The sequence below is a fragment of the Cyanistes caeruleus genome, chromosome 29, assembly GCF_971803275.1.
Source record: "Cyanistes caeruleus chromosome 29, bCyaCae1.hap1.1, whole genome shotgun sequence".
Lineage (NCBI taxonomy): Eukaryota > Metazoa > Chordata > Aves > Passeriformes > Paridae > Cyanistes > Cyanistes caeruleus.
The window spans coordinates 3,905,700-3,923,494 of NC_141729.1; the positions used below are offsets into that span (position 1 = coordinate 3,905,700).

The window sequence follows — 17,795 nt, forward strand, 5'->3', positions numbered from 1 at the left end:
TGGAAATTCCAGGAGGAAATTCCAGGTCCGCGTCACCCGAGCACCCCAAACCCGGGATCCGGATCCGAGCCCCGAAATTCCGGGAACGATCCGGGAGCCGCTCCCGGAATTCCCCCCTGGAGCCCCTTCCTGGCCGAATTCCCGGGGTTTTTTTGGGATTTATCCCGATTTTCTGCCCCTTTCCCACACTCCAGCTCATTCCAGACCCTCCTCCGAAGGCTCCAGGATTTATTAAATAATTAAAAAACGGGAAAAATTCCGGGGAACGGAAGGAAAAGGGGGAAAGGAGCGAGAGCCGGGCCAAAAACTGGGAATTACGGAGTGGGGGGGAGGCAGGGAGGGAATTTCGGGATAAACGGGAAATTTGGGATAAAAAGGAAAATTTGGGATAAAAAGGAATTTTGGGATAAAAAGGAAATTTGGGATAAACAGGAAATTTGGGATAAAAAGGAAATTTGGGATAAAAAGGAAATTTGGGATAAATGGGAAATTTGGGATAAAAAGGGAATTTCGGGATAAAAAGGGAATTTGGGATAAACAGGAAATTTGGGATAAAAAGGAAATTTGGGATAAACAGGAAATTTGGGATAAAAAGGGAATTTGGGATAAAAAGGGAAATTTGGGATAAATGGGAAATTTGGGATAACCCGGAGTTCCCGGGACGGAGCAGGCTCAGTGAGGCGCAGGAATTCCCAATCCCGGCCGGATCGGGATCCGGGACACCGCCGCATTCCCGGATTTCGGATCCTGGAATTCCCGGAATTCCCGGAATTCCCGGAATTCCCGGCTCAGGGACCCGGGCACACCCGAATGTCCGAGAGCTCCTCGGTGCTCTCCAGCCTCAGGCCCTGGGAAAGGGAAGGAGAAGCCGGCTCTGGATCCGCTCCCTTTGGAATTCTCAGGGATAAATCCCGGGATTTGGGAGGAGCTGGAACCCCGGGAATTCCGGGAATCCCGGGAATGCCGGGAATGGCCTCTCACCTTCTCGTTGGCCAGGTGCAGGAGGCACACGAAGGCCAAGGGCACCGACAGGTTGGTGGCCATGGCGGGAGGGAGCCTGCGGAAAAACGGGAAGGGCTGGGATCCCTGGGATCCCTGGGATGGGATCCTTGGGATGGGATCTGTGGGATCCATGGGATCCGTGGGATGGGATCCTTGGGATGGGATCTGTGGGATCCATGGGATCCATGGGATGGGATCCATGGGATCCATGGGATGGGATCCATGGGATGGGATCTGTGGGATCCATGGGATCCTTGGGACGGGAGCCCAGGAATCCCCATCCCATTCCCATTCCCATTTATTCCCATTCATTCCCATTCCCATCCCATCATCCCGAGGGATTTTCCCGTTGTTATTCCCATTGTTATTCCCATTGTTACCCCCATTGTTACTCCCATTGTTACGCCCATTGTTACTCCCATTGTCATTCCCATTGTTACTCCCATTGTTATTCCCATTGTTATTCCCATTGTCATTCCCATTGTTATTCCCATTGTCGTTCCCGTTGTTATTCCCGTTGTTGTTCCCATTGTTATTCCCACGATTCCCGCTGTTATTCCCGTTGTTATTCCCATTGCTATTCCCGGTGTTATTCCCACTATTCCCATTGTTATTCCCATTATTCCCAGTGTTATTCCGGTTGTTATTCCCGGTGTTATTCCCGTTATTCCGGTTGTTATTCCCATTGTTCCCGGTGTTATTCCCATTGTTCCCGGTGTTATTCCCATTGTTCCGGTTGTTATTCCATTGTTATTCCGGCTGTTATTCCCGTTATTCCCGGTGTTATTCCGGTTGTTATTCCGGTTGTTATTCCTGGTGTTATTCCCATTGTTCCCGGTGTTATTCCCGTTATTCTGGTTGTTATTCCGGTTGTTATTCCCATCGTTATTCCCATTATTCCGGTTGTTATTCCGGTTGTTATTCCCGGTGTTATTCCCGGTGTTATTCTGGTTGTTATTCCCAGTGTTATTCCCATTGTTCCCAGTGTTATTCCCATTATTCTGGTTGTTATTCCCGATGTTATTCCCGTTATTCCGGTTGTTATTCCGGTTGTTATTCCGGTTGTTATTCCGGTTGTTATTCCCGGTGTTGTTCCCGGTGTTATTCCGGTTGTTATTCCCGTTATTCCCATTGTTCCCGGTGTTATTCCCGGTGTTATTCCCGGTGTTATTCCCGGTGTTATTCCCGGTGTTATTCCCGGTGTTGTTCCCACCTGTGCAGCAGATCCCGGGTCAGCTCACTCAGAACTTTCTCTTCGGTCAGCGCCGTGTCCGGCCCTTCCCCGGCCCCTTCCTCCTGCTCGGGAACAACCGGGAAAATCCGGGAACAACCGGGAAAAACCGGGAAAATCCAGGAAAATCCGGGAGCTGCCGAGCGCCGACATTCCCGGGAAAACCCCGGGAACGCTCAGCCAGCCGGGAACGGCGGCTGATCCATGGAACTGGGGCTCATCCATGGAATTGGGGTTGATCCCACAGAACTGGGAGGGAATGGCTGCAGAATTCCCGTCTGGAATTCCCGTCCGGAATTCCCGTCATTCCCATCTGGAATTCCTGTCACTCCCGTCCGGAATTCCCGTCACTCCCGTCTGGAATTCCCATCATTCCCATCCGGAATTCCCGTCACTCCCGTCCGGAATTCCCATCATTCCCATCCGGAATTCCCATCACTCCCGTCCGGAATTCCCGTCATTCCCGTCATTCCCGTCCGGAATTCCCGTCACTCCCGTCCGGAATTCCCGTCACTCCCACCTGCTCCGTCAGCAGCTCCCACATGTTCCTCTTCAGCCTCCTCATGTCCATCCTCTTGGCGGCCTTGGCGTATTGGATCGGGATTTTATGGATCTGGGGGAGGGAATCTGGGATTATCCGGGATTATCCGGGATCGGCGCTGGGATCCGCTCGCGTCATTCCCGATTTTCCGTGGGAATAACGGAGAGGGCGGCCAGAGCCCCGGAGTTGATTCTCTGGGAATGATGATCCTGGGAATTCCGGGAATCGCAGGGATTGATCTGGGAATTGTTCCCCTGGGAATCCAAGGAATTAATCTGGGAATTGTTCCTTGGGAATCCCGGGAATTAATTTGGGAATTGTTCCTCTGGGAATGACGATCCTGGGAATCTTGGGAATCAATTTGGGAATTGTTCCTTGGGAATGCCAGGGATTAATTTGGGAATTGTTCCTCCGGGAATCCAAGGAATTAATCTGGGAATTGTTCCTTGGGAATGCCAGGGATTAATCTGGGATTTGTTCCTGTGGGAATGACGCTCCCAGGAATCTTGGGAATCCGGGGCTGTCCCGGGATTTTTAACCCTGGAGGTGCTGAGAGGTTTTTGCTCCAGCCCAGCCCAGGGAGGAATTCCCAGCCCAGCAGCTCCCAGTAATTCCCAGTCATTCCCAGTCATTCCCAGTAATTCCCAGTCTCTCCCAGTCATTCCCAGTCTCTCCCAGTCCCTCCCAGTCATTCCCAGTCATTCCCAGTCATTCCCAGTCTCTCCCAGTCATTCCCAGTCTCTCCCAGTCATTCCCAATCCCTCCCAGTCCCTCCCAGTCTCTCCCAGTCTCTCCCAGTCACCTTCTGGGGCTCAGCGATCAGCTCCAGCTCCCCACAGCCCGGGATGTTCCCGCCGCCGATCCCGGAATTCTCCGGAGCCTCGGGATGAGCCGGGAGCTGGAAGAGCCCGGCCTGGCCCGGGAATTCCGCGGGATCGGGATCGGGATCGTCGTCGCTGTCCGGGACCTGCAGGAGGGGCAGGGGGACACCGGAGTCACCCGGAGCCGCTCCGGAGAGCGGGAATTCCTGCCCGGACAATCCATGGAATTGGGGCTGATCCATGGAATTGGGGTTTATTCCCATGGAATTGGGGCTTTTCCATGGAATTTGGGTTTATTCCCATGGAATTTGGGTTTATTCCCATGGAATTGGGGTTTATTCCCATGGAATTGGGGCTTTTCCATGGAATTGGGGCTGATCCATGGAATTGGGGTTTATTCCCATGGAATTGGGGTTTATTCCCATGGAATTGGGGTTTATTCCCATGGAATTGGGGCTTTTCCATGGAATTTGGGTTTATTCCCATGGAATTGGGGCTTTTCCATGGAATTTGGGTTTATTCCCATGGAATTGGGGTTTATTCCCATGGAATTGGGGTTTATTCCCAAGGAATTTGGGCTGATCCATGGAATTGGGGCTTTATTCCCATGGAATTCCCAAGGATCTGGATTTTCCCAGCAGGGAATTCCCAGGCTCTGGAATTCCCGAGGATTTTCCTGGCAGGAATTCCCTGGAATTCCGGGATTTGGGAATCACCTGCAGGCCGGGACAGAAGTTGGAGGTGTCGTTGGGATTGTCGTAGTCGTAATCCTCGATGCCGGCCTCGCTCTCCAGGGCTCCCGCTGGATCCGAGCTCCGGCAGAGCTGCGGGAAAAAATTCCAGAGGATTTTCTGGAGAGGCTGGGCCGTGTCCCTGCAGCCCCGATCCCGCCTTTCCGGGATATCCCGGGATGATCCATGGGGTGGATCCATGGGATCCATGGGAATGGCTCTATGGGATCCATGGGGTGGATCCATGGGAATGGTTCCATGGGATCCATGGGAATGGTTCCATGGGGTGGATCCATGGGAATGGTTCCATGGGATCCATGGGGGGAGCCATGGGAATGGTTCCATGGGATCCATGGGAAGGGTTCCTGGGATGGATCCATGGGGTGGATCCATGGGAAGGGTTCCATGGGATCCATGGCAATGGTTCTATGGGATCCATGGGATAGATCCATGGGAAGGGTTCTATGGGATCCATGGGGGGATCCATGGGCTGGATCCATGGGGGGATCCCTTGGAATGACTCCCTGGAATGATTCCCTGGGATGATTCCCTGAGATGATTCCCGGTGTGATTCCCATTGTGATTCCCAGATTCCCGCTGTGATTCCTGCTGTGATTCCCACTGTGATTCCTGCTGTGATTCCCGTTGGGATGTGATTCCCGCCGTGATTCCCATTGTGATTCCTGCTGTGATTCCGGTGTGATTCCCGCTGGGATGCGATTCCTGCTGTGATTCCCAGATTCCCGCTGTGATTCCCAGATTCCCGCTGTGATTCCCGCTGGGATGTGATTCCCGTTGGGATGTGATTCCCGCTGTGATTCCCGCTGGGATGTGATTCCCGCTGGGATGTGATTCCCGCTGGGATGTGATTCCCGCTGGGATTCCCGCTGGGATGTGATTCCCGCTGGGATGTGATTCCCGCTGATTCCCGTTGGGATGTGATTCCCGCTGGGATGTGATTCCCGCTGTGATTCCCGCTGGGATGCGATTCCCGTTGGGATGTGATTCCCGCTGGGATGTGATTCCCGCTGTGATTCCCGCTGGGATGTGATTCCCGCTGTGATTCCCGTTGGGATGTGATTCCCGCTGTGATTCCCAGATTCCCGCTGTGATTCCCGCTGGGATGCGATTCCCGCTGTGATTCCCGCTGGGATGTGATTCCCGCTGTGATTCCCGCTGTGATTCCTGTTGGGATGTGATTCCCGCTGTGATTCCCAGATTCCCGCTGTGATTCCCGCTGTGATTCCCAGATTCCCGCTGTGATTCCCGCTGGGATGTGATTCCCGCTGGGATGTGATTCCCGCTGGGATGTGATTCCCGCTGTGATTCCCGCTGGGATGTGATTCCCGCTGTGATTCCCGCTGTGATTCCCGCTGGGATGCGATTCCCGGGCAGGCTCTCACGGTGACGCGGGGTTTCAGGAAGAGCTGGGCCAGGCTCCGGGGTTCGTAGTTGAAATCCGCGGGGAGCGTGGTGCTCCGGAGGCTCCGGCTGCTCCCGACGGATCTGCCCAGAGTCACCGAGACCTGCAACGGGATCCAGGGGAGGGATCCAGGGGAGGGATCCAGGGGAGGGATCCAGGGGAGGGATCCAGGAGAGGGATCCAGGGATGGGATCCAGGGGAGGGATCCAGGGGATGGGATTTGGGATGGATCCAGGGGATGGGATCCAGGGGAGGGATCCAGGGGAGGGATCAAGGGGAGGGATCCAGGGGAGAGATCCAGGGGAGGGATCCAGGGGAGGGATCCAGGGGAGGGATCCAGGGGAGGGATCCATGGGATGGGATCCATGAGATGGATCCATGGGAATAGATCCACAGAATGGATCCATGGGATGGATCCATGGGATTGGATCCATGGGATGGGATTTGGGATGGATCCATGGGATGGATCCATGGGATTGGATCCATGGGATGGATCCATGAGATGGATCCATGGGAATAGATCCACAGAATGGATCCATGGGATGGATCCATGGGATGGGATTTGGGATGGATCCAGGGGATGGATCCAGGGGAGGGATCCATGGGATGGGATTTGGGATGGATCCATGAGATGGGATCCATGGGATGGGATCCATGGGATGGATCCACGGGATGGATCCCTGGTAATGGATCCCTGGGAACGGGAATCTGCAGCAGCTTCCCGCGGGAATCGGGGACAGTCTGGGAAGGGCTGAGGTTGATCCCAGCTCCGGCAGGACAGCGGGATCTGCCCGGATCCCGGGAATTCCCCGCGGGAAAGGAGCTCTGAGGGTACCTTGGGCTTCTGGAAATGCGGCTGGAAGTCGACGTCCTCCTGGAAATCCAACTGGAAAAGTTTCCTGGGAATTCTCCGCCGGGAATCCTTCTCTGAGTCTGAGGCTGCTGAGGGAGGGGAGGGAGATGGGGTGGGATCCATGGGGTGGGATCCATGGGATCCATGGGGTGGGATCCATGGGATCCATGGGATTTGGGATGGGATTTGGGATGGGATTGGGATGGGATTGAGGTGGGATTTGTGATGGGATCCATGGGATTGGGACTGGATCCATGGGATTGGATTTGGGATAGGATTGATGGGATGGGATCTGGGATGGGATTTGGGATCCGGGATGGGATTTGGGATGGGATTTGAGATCTGGGATTGGATTTGGGATCTGGGATGGGATTTGGGATTTGGGATGGGAAGGAGCTGTCCCTGCCTGGGGCCCGGCCCTGTTCACTCCCAACCAAAACATCCCAAATGTCACCCCAGGACTGGAGCCCTTCCAGCCCAGAACCCTGAATTCCCTCCCAAAATCCTGGAATCCCAAATTCCCTCCCAGAATCCCCAATTCCCTCCCGGAATCCCAAATTCCCTCCCAGGATCCCAAATTCCCTCCCAGGATCCCAAATTCCCTCCCAGAATCCCGAATTCCCTCCCAGGATCCCAAATTCCCTCCCAGGATCCCAAATTCCCTCCCAGGATCCCAAATTCCCTCCCAGGATCCCGAATTCCCTCCCAGGATCCCAAATTCCCTCCCAGGATCCCGAATTCCCTCCCAGGATCCCGAATTCCCTCCCTTCCCTCTCAGAATCCCGAATTCCCTCCCGGAATCCCGAATTCCCTCCCAGAACCCTGATTTCCCTCCCAGAACCCTGATTTCCCTCCCGGATTCCCGGGATTCCCGGGATCCCCGCGGGCGCTCACGGTGGCGTCGGGGCCGGAATCTCCAGTGCTGGGGCCCGGCCCACATGGAGAGCGTGCGGGGGCTGAAGTAGGAATATTCCCCGGGATGCAGCGCCAGGGACACGGAGAGCTCCAGCGGCCCCGCTCCGGAGGGAGCCCCCGCGCTCCTGCCGGGATCCGGGACCCCCGTCAGCATTCCCGGGATCCCTGATCGGCATTCCCGGGATCCGGGACCCCCCGTCAGCATTCCCGGGATCCGGGATCGGCATTCCCGGGATCCCTGATCGGCATTCCCGGGATCCGGGACCCCCCCGTCAGCATTCCCGGGATTCGGGATCGGCATTCCCGGGATCCCTGATCGGCATTCCCAGGATTTGGGATCAGCATTCCCGGGATCCCTGATCGGCATTCCCAGGATTCCTGCCCAACATTCCCGGGATTCCTGCCCAGCATTCCCAGGATTTGGGATCCCATTGTGATTCCCAGGATTTGGGATCCCTGCTCAGCATTCCCGGGATTCCTGCTCAGCATTCCCAGGATTCAGCATTCCTCCTGGGACTGGGAATTCCTCCCTGGCACTGGGAATTCCTCCTGGGATCGGAAATTCCTCCCTGGGATCGGGAATTCCTCCCTGGCACTGGGAATTCCTCCCTGGGATCGGGAATTCCTCCCTGGGATCGGGAATTCCTCCTGGGATCAGGAATTCCCGCTGGAATTTCCCCCAGCCCCAATCCTGGCCCGGATCCCCGTTCCCACCTCTTGCCGTGGCCGAGTGTCCCCAGGGAATTGCCGTTATCCCGGGAATCCTGGCTGCCGTCTCCGGCCGGAGAATCCGGCTGGAATTCCGGGGGGGAGGGGCCGCCCCAGCCCTCGCCGTCCTCGCTGTCGGGATCCAGGTTGGGATCGAACACCTGCTCGCTCCTGCGGAACTTCTCCAGGAGCGCCGACACCGACTGCAACACAGCCATTCCACCGGGATCACCGGGAATTCCCAATGGGATCGGCGGGAATTCCCAACGGGATCGGCGGGAATTCCCAGCGGGATCACCGGGAATTCCCAACGGGATCTCCGGGAATTCCCAACGGGATCACCGGGAATTCCCAACGGGATCACCGGGAATTCCCAGCGGGATCACCGGGAATTCCCAGCGGGATCAGGAATTCCCAGCGGGATCACCGGGAATTCCCACCAGGATCACCGGGAATTCCCAGCGGGATCACCGGGAATTCCCACCAGGATCACCGGGAATTCCCACCGGGATCACCGGGAATTCCCACCGGGATCACCGGGAATTCCCACCGGGATCACCGGGAATTCCCAGCGGGATCACCGGGAATTCCCACCCACCTCGTTGTGGGACTCCTGGTCCCAGGTGCTGAACTGGAATCCGGCCAGGGAGGAGCAGATCCGGCGTTTTTCCAGGCACGGGGCCAGCAGGGCTGCGGGAGGAGGGAGACGGGAATTCCCACTGGGATCGGGAATTCCCACCGGGATCAGGAATTCCCACCTGGCTCAGGAATTCCCACCTGGCTCAGGAATTCCCACCAGGATCAGGAATTCCCACCGGGATCAGGAATTCCCACCTGGCTCTGGAATTCCCACCTGGCTCTGGAATTCCCACCGGGATCAGGAATTCCCAACCTCCAAAATTCCCAGTTTTCCAGCAGGGCTCCGAGCAGCCAACAAACACACGGGAAAAGGCTGGGAAAATCTGGGAAAAGGCCAGGAAAAGGCAGGAAAAGCTGGGAAAAGCTGGGAAAAGGCTGGGAAAAGGCTGGGAAAAGCTGGGAAAAGTTGGGAAAAGGCCGGGAAAAGGCCGGGAAAAGCTGGGAAAAGGCTGGGAAAAGGCCGGGAAAAGGCCGGGAAAAGGCCGGGAAAAGCTGGGAAAAGGCTGGGAAAAGGCCGGGAAAAGGCCGGGAAAAGGCTGGGAAAAGCTGGGAAAAGCTGGGAAAAGGCTGGGAAAAGCTGGGAAAAGTCTGGGAAAAGCTGGGAAAAGGCCGGGAAAGGCTGGGAAAAGCTGGGAAAAGGCTGGGAAAAGGCTGGGAAAAAGCAGGAAAAAGCCAGGAAAAGGCTGGGAAAAGGCTGGGAAAAGCTGGGAAAAGGCTGGGAAAAAGCAGGAAAAAGCCAGGAAAAGGCTGGGAAAAGGCTGGGAAAAGGCTGGGAAAAGGCTGGGAAAAGCTGGGAAAAGGCGGGAAAAGGCCGGGAAAAGGCTGGGAAAAGGCTGGGAAAAGCTGGGAAAAGGCTGGGAAAAGGCTGGGAAAAGGCTGGAATTGACCTCTGAGCGCGGGCACGACGAGGGGCCGGGAGCTGGGAGTCTCCGGGATATCCGAGGAGGGCAGCGGGATCAGCTCCGACGGGAAAAGGAGGCGGCTCCGGAACGTCCGGGAGCGCAGCCCCGGCAGGAAAATCCCGGCCGTGCTGCACTCGTCAAAGGAAGCAGCGGCTCTCTGGAACATGGGATCCACCTGGAATGTGGGAATGGGAATCAGGGAATGGGGTGGGAATCAGGGAATGGGGGTGGGAATCAGGGAATGGGGTTGGGAATTCGGGAATGGGGATGGGAATCAGGGAATGGGGTGGGAATTCGGGAATGGGGGTGGGAATTTGGGAATGGGGTGGGAATCAGGGAATGGGGTTGGGAATCAGGGAATGGGGCTGGGAATCAGGGAATGGGGCTGGGAATCAGGGAATGGGGGTGGGAATCAGGGAATGGGGGTGGGAATTCGGGAATAGTGCTGGGAATCAGGGAATGGAGGTGGGAATCAAGGAATGGGGTTGGGAATTCGGGAATGGGGGTGGGAATCAGAGAATGGGGGTGGGAATTTGGGAATGGGGTGGGAATCAGGGAATGGGGGTGGGAATGGGGTTGGGAATCAGGGAATGGGGTTGGGAATTCGAGAATGGGGTTGGGAATTTGGGAATGGGGTTGGGAATCAGGGAATGGGGGTGGGAATGCGGGAATGGGGGTGGGAATGCAGGAATGGGAGGATGAGGAGGGAGCACCTCGGAGCGCCGGCCGGAGTCGGGGGCGTTGATGTTGCTCAGGTTCTGCTCGATGGTTTTGAAGTTTTGTTTCTTCTTGGGTTGGGGCTTGGTGGGGGCTTGAGGGTTTGGGCTGGATCCTGGAAAAAGGAGAAATTCCATGGGAATCCGGCTGGAAAAGTCCAGGGGAGGGAGGAGAACGGGAATGGGGAGGATGGATTGAAGCAGGAATGGGAATTCTGGGGTTGGGATTGGCTGGGGTGAGCAGCGCTCTGTGGGGATTTAGTGATCCTGTCTGGCAAAAATTGATCCTGTTCGATCCCAAAATGCCATTGTTTGATCCCAAACTTCCCCTGTTTGATCCCAAACTGCTCCTGTTTGATCCCAAACTTCCCCTGTTTGATCCCAAACTCTCCTGTTCCATCCCAAACTCTCCTGTTCCATCCCAAACTCTCCTGTTCCATCCCAAACTCTCCTGTTTGATCCCAAACTGCTCCTGTTTGATCCCAAACTGCTCCTGTTTGATCCCAAACTTCCCCTGTTTGATCCCAAACTCTCCTGTTTGATCCCAAACTCTTCTTCCCATCCCAAACCGATCCTGTTCCATCCCAAACCGCTCCTGTTTGATCCCAAACCGCTCCTGTTTGATCCCAAACTCTCCTGTCCCATCCCAAACTCTCCTGTCCCATCCCAAACTCTCCTGTTCCATCCCAAACTGCTCCTGTTTGATCCCAAATTGATCCTGTTTGATCCCAAACTTCCCCTGTTTGATCCCAAATTGATCCTGTTTGATCCCAAACTTCCCCTGTTTGATCCCAAACTCTCCTGTTCCATCCCAAATTTCCCCTGTTCCATCCCAAATTTCCCCTGTCCCAACCCAAACTCTCCAGTCCCATCCCAAACTCTCCTGTCCCCTCCCAAATTTCCCCTGTCCCATCCCAAACTCCTCCAGCATTCCACAAGAACCAACCTGGAGAATCTCCCAACCCTCGGAGAATTCACCCCAAAACCCGAAACAGCGCCGAGCCTCCTCCCAGTGCCGGGGTGGGGAAAGCTGGGAAATTCCCGGGATTCTGGAGAGGAAAAGAGGGAATTCTCACCTTCCCCGGGGCTGTGTGGCTCCCTGGCAGGGGCGGGCTCCTTGCCAAGGTGGCCCAGGACCCTGAAGGTGTCGGCGTGGACGGAATCCACGCGCACGGCGTAGATTTTGGCGCTGGCGTCCAAAGTCCCGGCTGCCACCTGCGGCGGGAACAGGGAATTGGCAGCTGGAAAAGGGAAATCTCCACGGGAAATGAGGTCCTGAGTGTTCTGATTCCCGAGGAAAATCGTGGGGAGCACTGGGAAAGGTGTGGGTTCCTCACAAAGGGGGGTTTTTTCACTGTAGTTTGAATTTTTTGGGGGGTTTTTTTTTTTGGGGATGGTAGTTGGAAATTCTTTAGGAATTGTTGGGTTTGGCAAGGGGGAGAAGAGGGAAGGGAAGGGAAAAGGGAAGGGAAAAGGGAAGGAAAAAGGAAAAAGGAAAAAGGAAAAAGGAAAAAGGAAAAAGGAAAAAGGAAAAAGGAAAAAGGAAAAGGGAGAAAGGAAAAAGGAAAAAAGGAAAGGAAAAGGGGAAGGGGAAAAGGGGAAGGGGAAAAGGGGAAGGGGAAAAGGGGAAGGGGAAAAGGGGAAGGGGAAAGGGAAGGAAAAAGGAAAGGGAAAAAGGAAAGGGAAAAAGGAAAGGGAAAAAGGGGAAAAGGAAAGGGGAAAAGGAAAGGGAAAAAGGGGAAAAGGAAAGGGGAAAAGGAAAGGGCAAGGGAAAGGGAAAAAGGAAAGGAAAAGGAAAAGGAAGAAAAGGGAAAGGGAAAGAAAAAGAAAAGTCTCCTCTCCTTCCTCAGGATCCCCCCCTTGGGATCATCCCAAAGCAGGAAGAGGTGAAGGGTGTGAAATTCCAAACACCTTTTCCAAGCCCAGGAAATCCAAGAACACCCAGAGCTCTCCCAGCCTTCCCTCAGGAGCTCCTGGGAGCCACATCCCAAACTCCAGTCCCTGCTCACCCAGCCAGGAACGCGCCTCTCCCTCCCGACAATTCCCGGGATGCTTTTCCCTGGCAAATCCCTGGATCAGAACCAGCCCAGAACCTCTTTCCTTCCTTTCCCATCCTCGCTGTCATCTCCCAAATCCTGCTTGGATTTGCCAGAGGATCCTCGAAGGACTCGGCACCATGGGAGGTCTCACATTAATTAATCCCGGGGTTAATTAGAGCTGGGAACAAAGCGGGGACCCCTCTGACCTGGAAGTTGGTGAGCTCCGAGTTCTTCTGCTTGAGGATGTCGGTCATGTAATCGATGAGGTGAAGCCCAAAGGCATTTTTGGTGGTGATTTTCTGCAACAAAACAAAGCTGGGAGCTTTTCCCTGGCCAGGAACACCCTGGGGGACACAGGGGAACAGCCCGGGATGGGAATTGGGAGAGGTGGGAAGAGAAATGTCTGGAATTTAACAGGGAATTCTCTGGAATCCAGCAGGGAATTGTCTGGAATTTAACAGGGAATTCTCTGGAATCCAGCAGGGAATTGTCTCAGGGGGATTTTACCCCAAGCTCAGGGGGATTTTACCCCAAGCTCAGGGGGATTTTACCCCCAGCTCAGGGGGATTTTACCCCAAGCTCAGGGGGATTTTAACCCAAGCTCAGGGGGATTTTAACCCAAGCTCAGGGGGATTTTACCCCCAGCTCAGGGGGATTTTACCCCCCAGCTCAGGGGGATTTTACCCCCCAGCTCAGGGGGATTTTACCCCCCAGCTCAGGGGGATTTTACCCCCAGCTCAGGGGGATTTTACCCCCCAGCTCAGGGGGATTTTACCCCCAGCTCAGGGGGATTTTACCCCCCAGCTCAGGGGGATTTTACCCCAAGCTCAGGGGGATTTTACCCCAAGCTCAGGGGGATTTTACCCCAAGCTCAGGGGGATTTTACCCCAAGCTCATGGGGATTTTAACCCAAGCTCAGGGGGATTTTAACCCAAGCTCAGGGGGATTTTACCCCAAGCTCAGGGGGATTTTACCCCCCAGCTCAGGGGGATTTTACCCCCCAGCTCAGGGGGATTTTACCCCCCAGCTCAGGGGGATTTTACCCCCAGCTCAGGGGGATTTTACCCCCCAGCTCAGGGGGATTTTACCCCCAGCTCAGGGGGATTTTACCCCCAGCTCAGGGGGATTTTACCCCCAGCTCAGGGGGATTTTACCCCCCAGCTCAGGGGGATTTTACCCCCAGCTCAGGGGGATTTTACCCCCCAGCTCAGGGGGATTTTACCCCAAGCTCAGGGGGATTTTACCCCAAGCTCAGGGGGATTTTACCCCCAGTTCAGGGGGATTTTACCCCCCAGCTCAGGGGGATTTTACCCCCAGTTCAGGGGGATTTTACCCCCCAGCTCAGGGGTATTTTACCCCCAGCTCAGCGGGATTTTACCCCCCAGCTCAGGGGGATTTTACCCCGCTCAGGACTCACGTTCTCGGCGGAGAGTTTGATGCAGGTGCTGTAGTGCTCCGAGATCTGCGCGTTGCTCCACTGAGGCAGCGGCGGCTGCCAGCCCTCGGGCCTGGGGGACAGGAGGGGTCGGTACCGGGGCTTCATTCCCGGTGTTCCCATCATCCCGGTACCGGCTGGGTCAGTACCGGGGATCCCCCCTCAGCCCGGTACCGGGGCTTCATTCCCGGTGTTCCCCTCAGCCCGGTACCGGGGCTCCATTCCCGGGCTCTCCCCTCAGCCCGGTACCTGGGCTTCATTCCCGGGCTCTCCCCTCAGCCCGGTACCGGGGCTCCATTCCCGGGCTCTCCCCTCAGCCCGGTACCGGGGCTCCATTCCCGGGCTCTCCCCTCAGCCCGGTACCGGGGCTCCATTCCTGGTGTCCCCCTCAGCCCGGTGTCCCCCTCAGCCCGGGCCCGGCTGGGTCGGTACCGGGGCTCTCCCTTCATCCCGGTACCGGGGCTCCATTGCCGGTGTTCCCCTCAGCCCAGTCTCGGCTGGGTCGGTACCGGGGCTCCCCCCTCAGCCCAGTCCCGGCTGGGTCGGTACCGGGGCTCCCCCCTCATCCTCGTCCCGCGCACCGGCCCTACCTAAGCGAGGGGGAACCGAGACCCTGCAGCGACGAATCCACTGCCCTGGAGCGGCGGCGCTGGCGCCTCTCGCGCTCATCATCGTTGCCGGGGCACTCGGCGAGCAGGGGGGTGCCGGTACCGCCGAGGGGCCGCGGGCTCGGGGACAGGAAGGCGGCGGCGGCGGCGGTGGCGGCGCGGGGAGTGCGGGCGGCCATGGCTGCGGCTCCGCGCCGCTCTGGGGAGGAGCCCGCCTTGAGCGAGGCCACGCCCCCTCCGCGCCTCCAGACCAATCAGCGCGCGGGATGCCGGCCCGGCGGCCAATCAGCGCGCGGGGATCCGCCCCCCCGAGGCGGGTTTGAACGGCGGCGCGCGCTCATTAACGGCTGAGGGGAAGCGCTGAGGGGAGCCGTGAGGGGGCGGCGCCGCTATTGCTCCGGTCCCGTTATTCCTTCTATTCCTTCCCTTCCTTCCGTTCTTCCCGTTCCCTCCTTTCCCCCTGTTCCTTCCATTCTCTCTGTTCTTCCCATTCCCCCGTTCTCCCCATTCTCCCCGGGCCCGGAGCGGCGGCCGCGGCCTCCGGTGCTGCCCCGGGGCCCCCCTGAAGGAGGAGGAGCCGCCGGGGCAGCGCCCCGAATCCCGGAATCCCGGAATCCCGGATCACTGAGGTTGGAATCTTTGGGATCACCGAGTCCAAGCTGGCCCCGATCCCCACCTTGACATTGAGCGCAACCTCCGGGCCTTCCCCGGGACCCTCCGGGTGTGATTCCCTCATTCCCCGGGACCCTCCGGGTGTGATTCCCGCATTCCCCGGGACCCTCCGGGTGTGATTCCCTCATTCCCCGGGACCCTCCGGGTGTGATTCCCACATTCCCTGTGATCCTCAGGGTGTAATTCCCACATTCCCTGTGATCCTCAGGGTGTAATTCCCACATTCCCCGGGATTCTCCGACTGTAATTCCCACATTCCCTGTGATCCTCACGGCTCCAGATCCCGGCCTGAGGGGACATTCCCGGGAGAGCCCCGAGCTCTGTGCTTGAGGCAAAACTCCCCCAAGAGGGAAACAAATCCCAAGGCTTTTCCTTCTGGAGCATCCCTTGGGCTCTGGGAGCTTTAGGAAAAATACTTGGGATGGCCTGGAAGCGCCAGATCCGCCCCCAAAACTTGGGAATTCCACTGCACTCCAAGGTTTGGGAAGAGGGACTTGAATCCCACCCGCAGCAGGAGCTTTTCCAGCATTCCCAGGTGAATTCCTTGGATTTAGGGATGCTGCTATTTTTCCCGGCGGTTTTTCCCGGCTGAGCCGCTGGATGGAGCAGGAGGAAAAGCTGTGGATCGATGATTCCCAGCTTTTCCCCTCCCTGCACGGAGCAGAACCGTGGAATTGTTGAGGATGGAAAAGGCCTTTAGGATCATCAAACCCGAGCTCCAGCTCGGGATGGAGCCACAGGGGGAAAATCCGGATTTAGGGAATGGTGTCCTTATCCAGGATATTCCAGATTCCTGGGAAGGGCCAATCCCAGGATGGGAGTGACGGGTTTCCATGGAATCCCTTCCAAACACAACCGTCCATCAACCAGCTGAGGACAATCCCGTTTTTCCTAAGGAATGTGTGGATTTAGAGGTGGTTAACCCCAAAATCCCAGTTTTATCTTGGCTCCATCCATCCCTCCGGAGCTGAGCTCAAGTCAAGTCCTGCTCCTGGGAATGGTCCCAATCCCTTCTCCTGCTCCTGGGAATGGTCCCAATCCCTTCTCCTGCTCCTGGGGATGGCCTCAATCCCTTCTCCTGCTCCTGGGAATGGTCCCAATCCCTTCTCCTGCTCCTGGGAATGGCCCCAATCCCTTCTCCTGCTCCTGGGAATGGTCCCAATCCCTTCTCCTGCTCCTGGGAATGGTCCCAATCCCTTTTCCTGCCCCCCATTCCCTGGGAATGGTCCCAATCCCTTTTCCTGCCCCTCATTCCCAGGGAATGGTCCCAATCCCTTTTCCTGCCCCTCATTCCCAGGGAATGACCCCAATCCCTTCTCCTGCCCCTCATTCCCGATGAGCAGAGAGGATCTGACCCTCCCATTCCCGGTGTTTTATCCCAAATTCTTGTGCCACAAATCCCAAGATTTCCCAGATTTTTGGTGCCCTTTCCAACCTGGCTTTGGACAATTCCAGGGGCAGCCACAGCTCCTCTGGGAATTCCATCCCAACCCCTCAGGGAGGAATTTCTTCCTAAAAAATCTCCTGGCTGGAGCGTGGATCCCCCCAGGATTCCTTAATTCCTGCAACCCCTCCCTGCCCATCTGGTTGCTCTAATTAATAATTAATTTCTGATTAAGCCCATGGGAGCATCCCGTGGAAGCAATTCCCTCTCTCCCCTTTTTCCTTCCTTCCCTCTGGAATTCCCGATGCCCTGGAGGTTTCTCGGCCCTGGAAACACCAAATCCTTTGGAATTCCTCCTTTCCCACCCCAAAATTCCCACCCCAAAATTCCCACTCAGCCTGGGTTGGTTTCGCTGCCGAAATCTCCCAGCAGCTCCTGCTCGCAGCTCAGTAATTACCGAGGGTAATTAACGCTAATTACTGCTGGGAACGAGCCGGAATTCTCCACCCTCCAGGAACCCCAAAGCTGTGGGAATCTGCCCCAAAATGAAACCGGGGATTCCTGAAAAACGCGAATCCGCTTCCGTGTGGGTGTTCGGGATCCGAGCCGTTCCTTCCCGAGCTCTGATTTTTTTTGGGAAGAGCCCCCCCGGGTGCCATGGAAACCGCGGGATCCACCCCTTGAGCTTCTTTGAATTCCCATTTTTTTTTTTATTTTCCGGGATATTTTGGACTCGGCATTAAGCAAACATTTATGCAAAACGCTGGGATGCATCCATGGAAATGAGGCTGAAGCAGAGCAGGAATTCAGCGGGAATGGGCTCGCTCAAAGCTGCGGATCCTGCTCGGAAAGCACCAAAAACGACAAAATTTGGGGTTTTTTTGGGGGTCAGGCCCTGAATTTGGGGGGTTTCCCATGGAATTGGAGATGGAGGGATAAGCCAAAGCCTTGGGAATGTGGAATTCCCTTTCCTTGTGAGGCTGAGGGGGATTTTTGTACCCAATAAAGGCTCAACCTCATTTTCTGGGATGGGGGAGAAATTCCCCATTCCTGGAAAAGGGGGTGGGATGATCCCGATGGATCCATGGGGATCTGAATCCCTCTGGGATGGGGTGATCCCAATGGATTTGTTGGGATCTGAATCCCGCTGGGAATTGGATGATCCCAATGGATCC

At 56.3% G+C, this 17,795-nt stretch overlaps 2 protein-coding genes across 8 annotated transcripts in view; one reads left to right on the forward strand and one right to left on the reverse strand.

The window, feature by feature from the left end:
- Positions 1–211: 211 nt before the first annotated feature.
- Positions 212–14,907, reverse strand: NCAPH (non-SMC condensin I complex subunit H). 7 transcript variants are annotated; one of them, XM_086865440.1, is made up of 17 exons: positions 14,547–14,907; positions 13,939–14,029; positions 12,728–12,820; positions 11,559–11,697; positions 10,480–10,598; positions 9,752–9,941; positions 8,824–8,915; positions 8,232–8,428; positions 7,497–7,642; positions 6,585–6,688; positions 5,730–5,852; positions 4,312–4,419; positions 3,577–3,741; positions 2,754–2,846; positions 2,216–2,298; positions 982–1,057; positions 212–848 (listed from the first exon to the last, which is right to left on the reverse strand). In XM_086865440.1, the coding sequence occupies exons 1-17, from the start codon at positions 14,741–14,743 to the stop codon at positions 789–791; spliced, it is 2,076 nt and encodes a 691-aa protein (XP_086721566.1). In that variant the 5' UTR covers positions 14,744–14,907; the 3' UTR covers positions 212–788. The 7 variants fall into 7 exon arrangements, 4 of the variants coding, with proteins under 4 accessions (XP_086721566.1, XP_023796589.2, XP_086721565.1 ...); XM_023940821.2 differs by having other exon boundaries at positions 6,585–6,691; XR_015279755.1 differs by having other exon boundaries at positions 4,312–5,852; positions 14,547–14,776.
- The window catches only part of LOC111938873 (tetraspanin-15-like), a 38,008-nt gene continuing 35,116 nt past the window's right edge, over positions 14,904–17,795 (forward strand). Inside the window, exon 1 of the mRNA XM_086865469.1 lies at positions 14,904–15,193. The gene's annotated coding sequence lies outside the window, so the exon portion shown is untranslated. The remainder of the gene's footprint in view (positions 15,194–17,795) is intronic.

Coding starts and splice junctions, on each gene's coding strand:
- NCAPH (XM_086865438.1), bottom strand. CDS start 14,743: ATGGCCGCCCGCACTCCCCGCGCCGCCACCGCCGCCGCCGCCGCCTTC. Junction 7,643..8,231: donor ACACTCGGCCACGGCAAGAG/GTGGGAACGGGG, acceptor GGATCCCGGCAG/GAGCGCGGGGGCTCCCTCCG. Junction 849..981: donor TGCACCTGGCCAACGAGAAG/GTGAGAGGCCAT, acceptor TCCCTTTCCCAG/GGCCTGAGGCTGGAGAGCAC.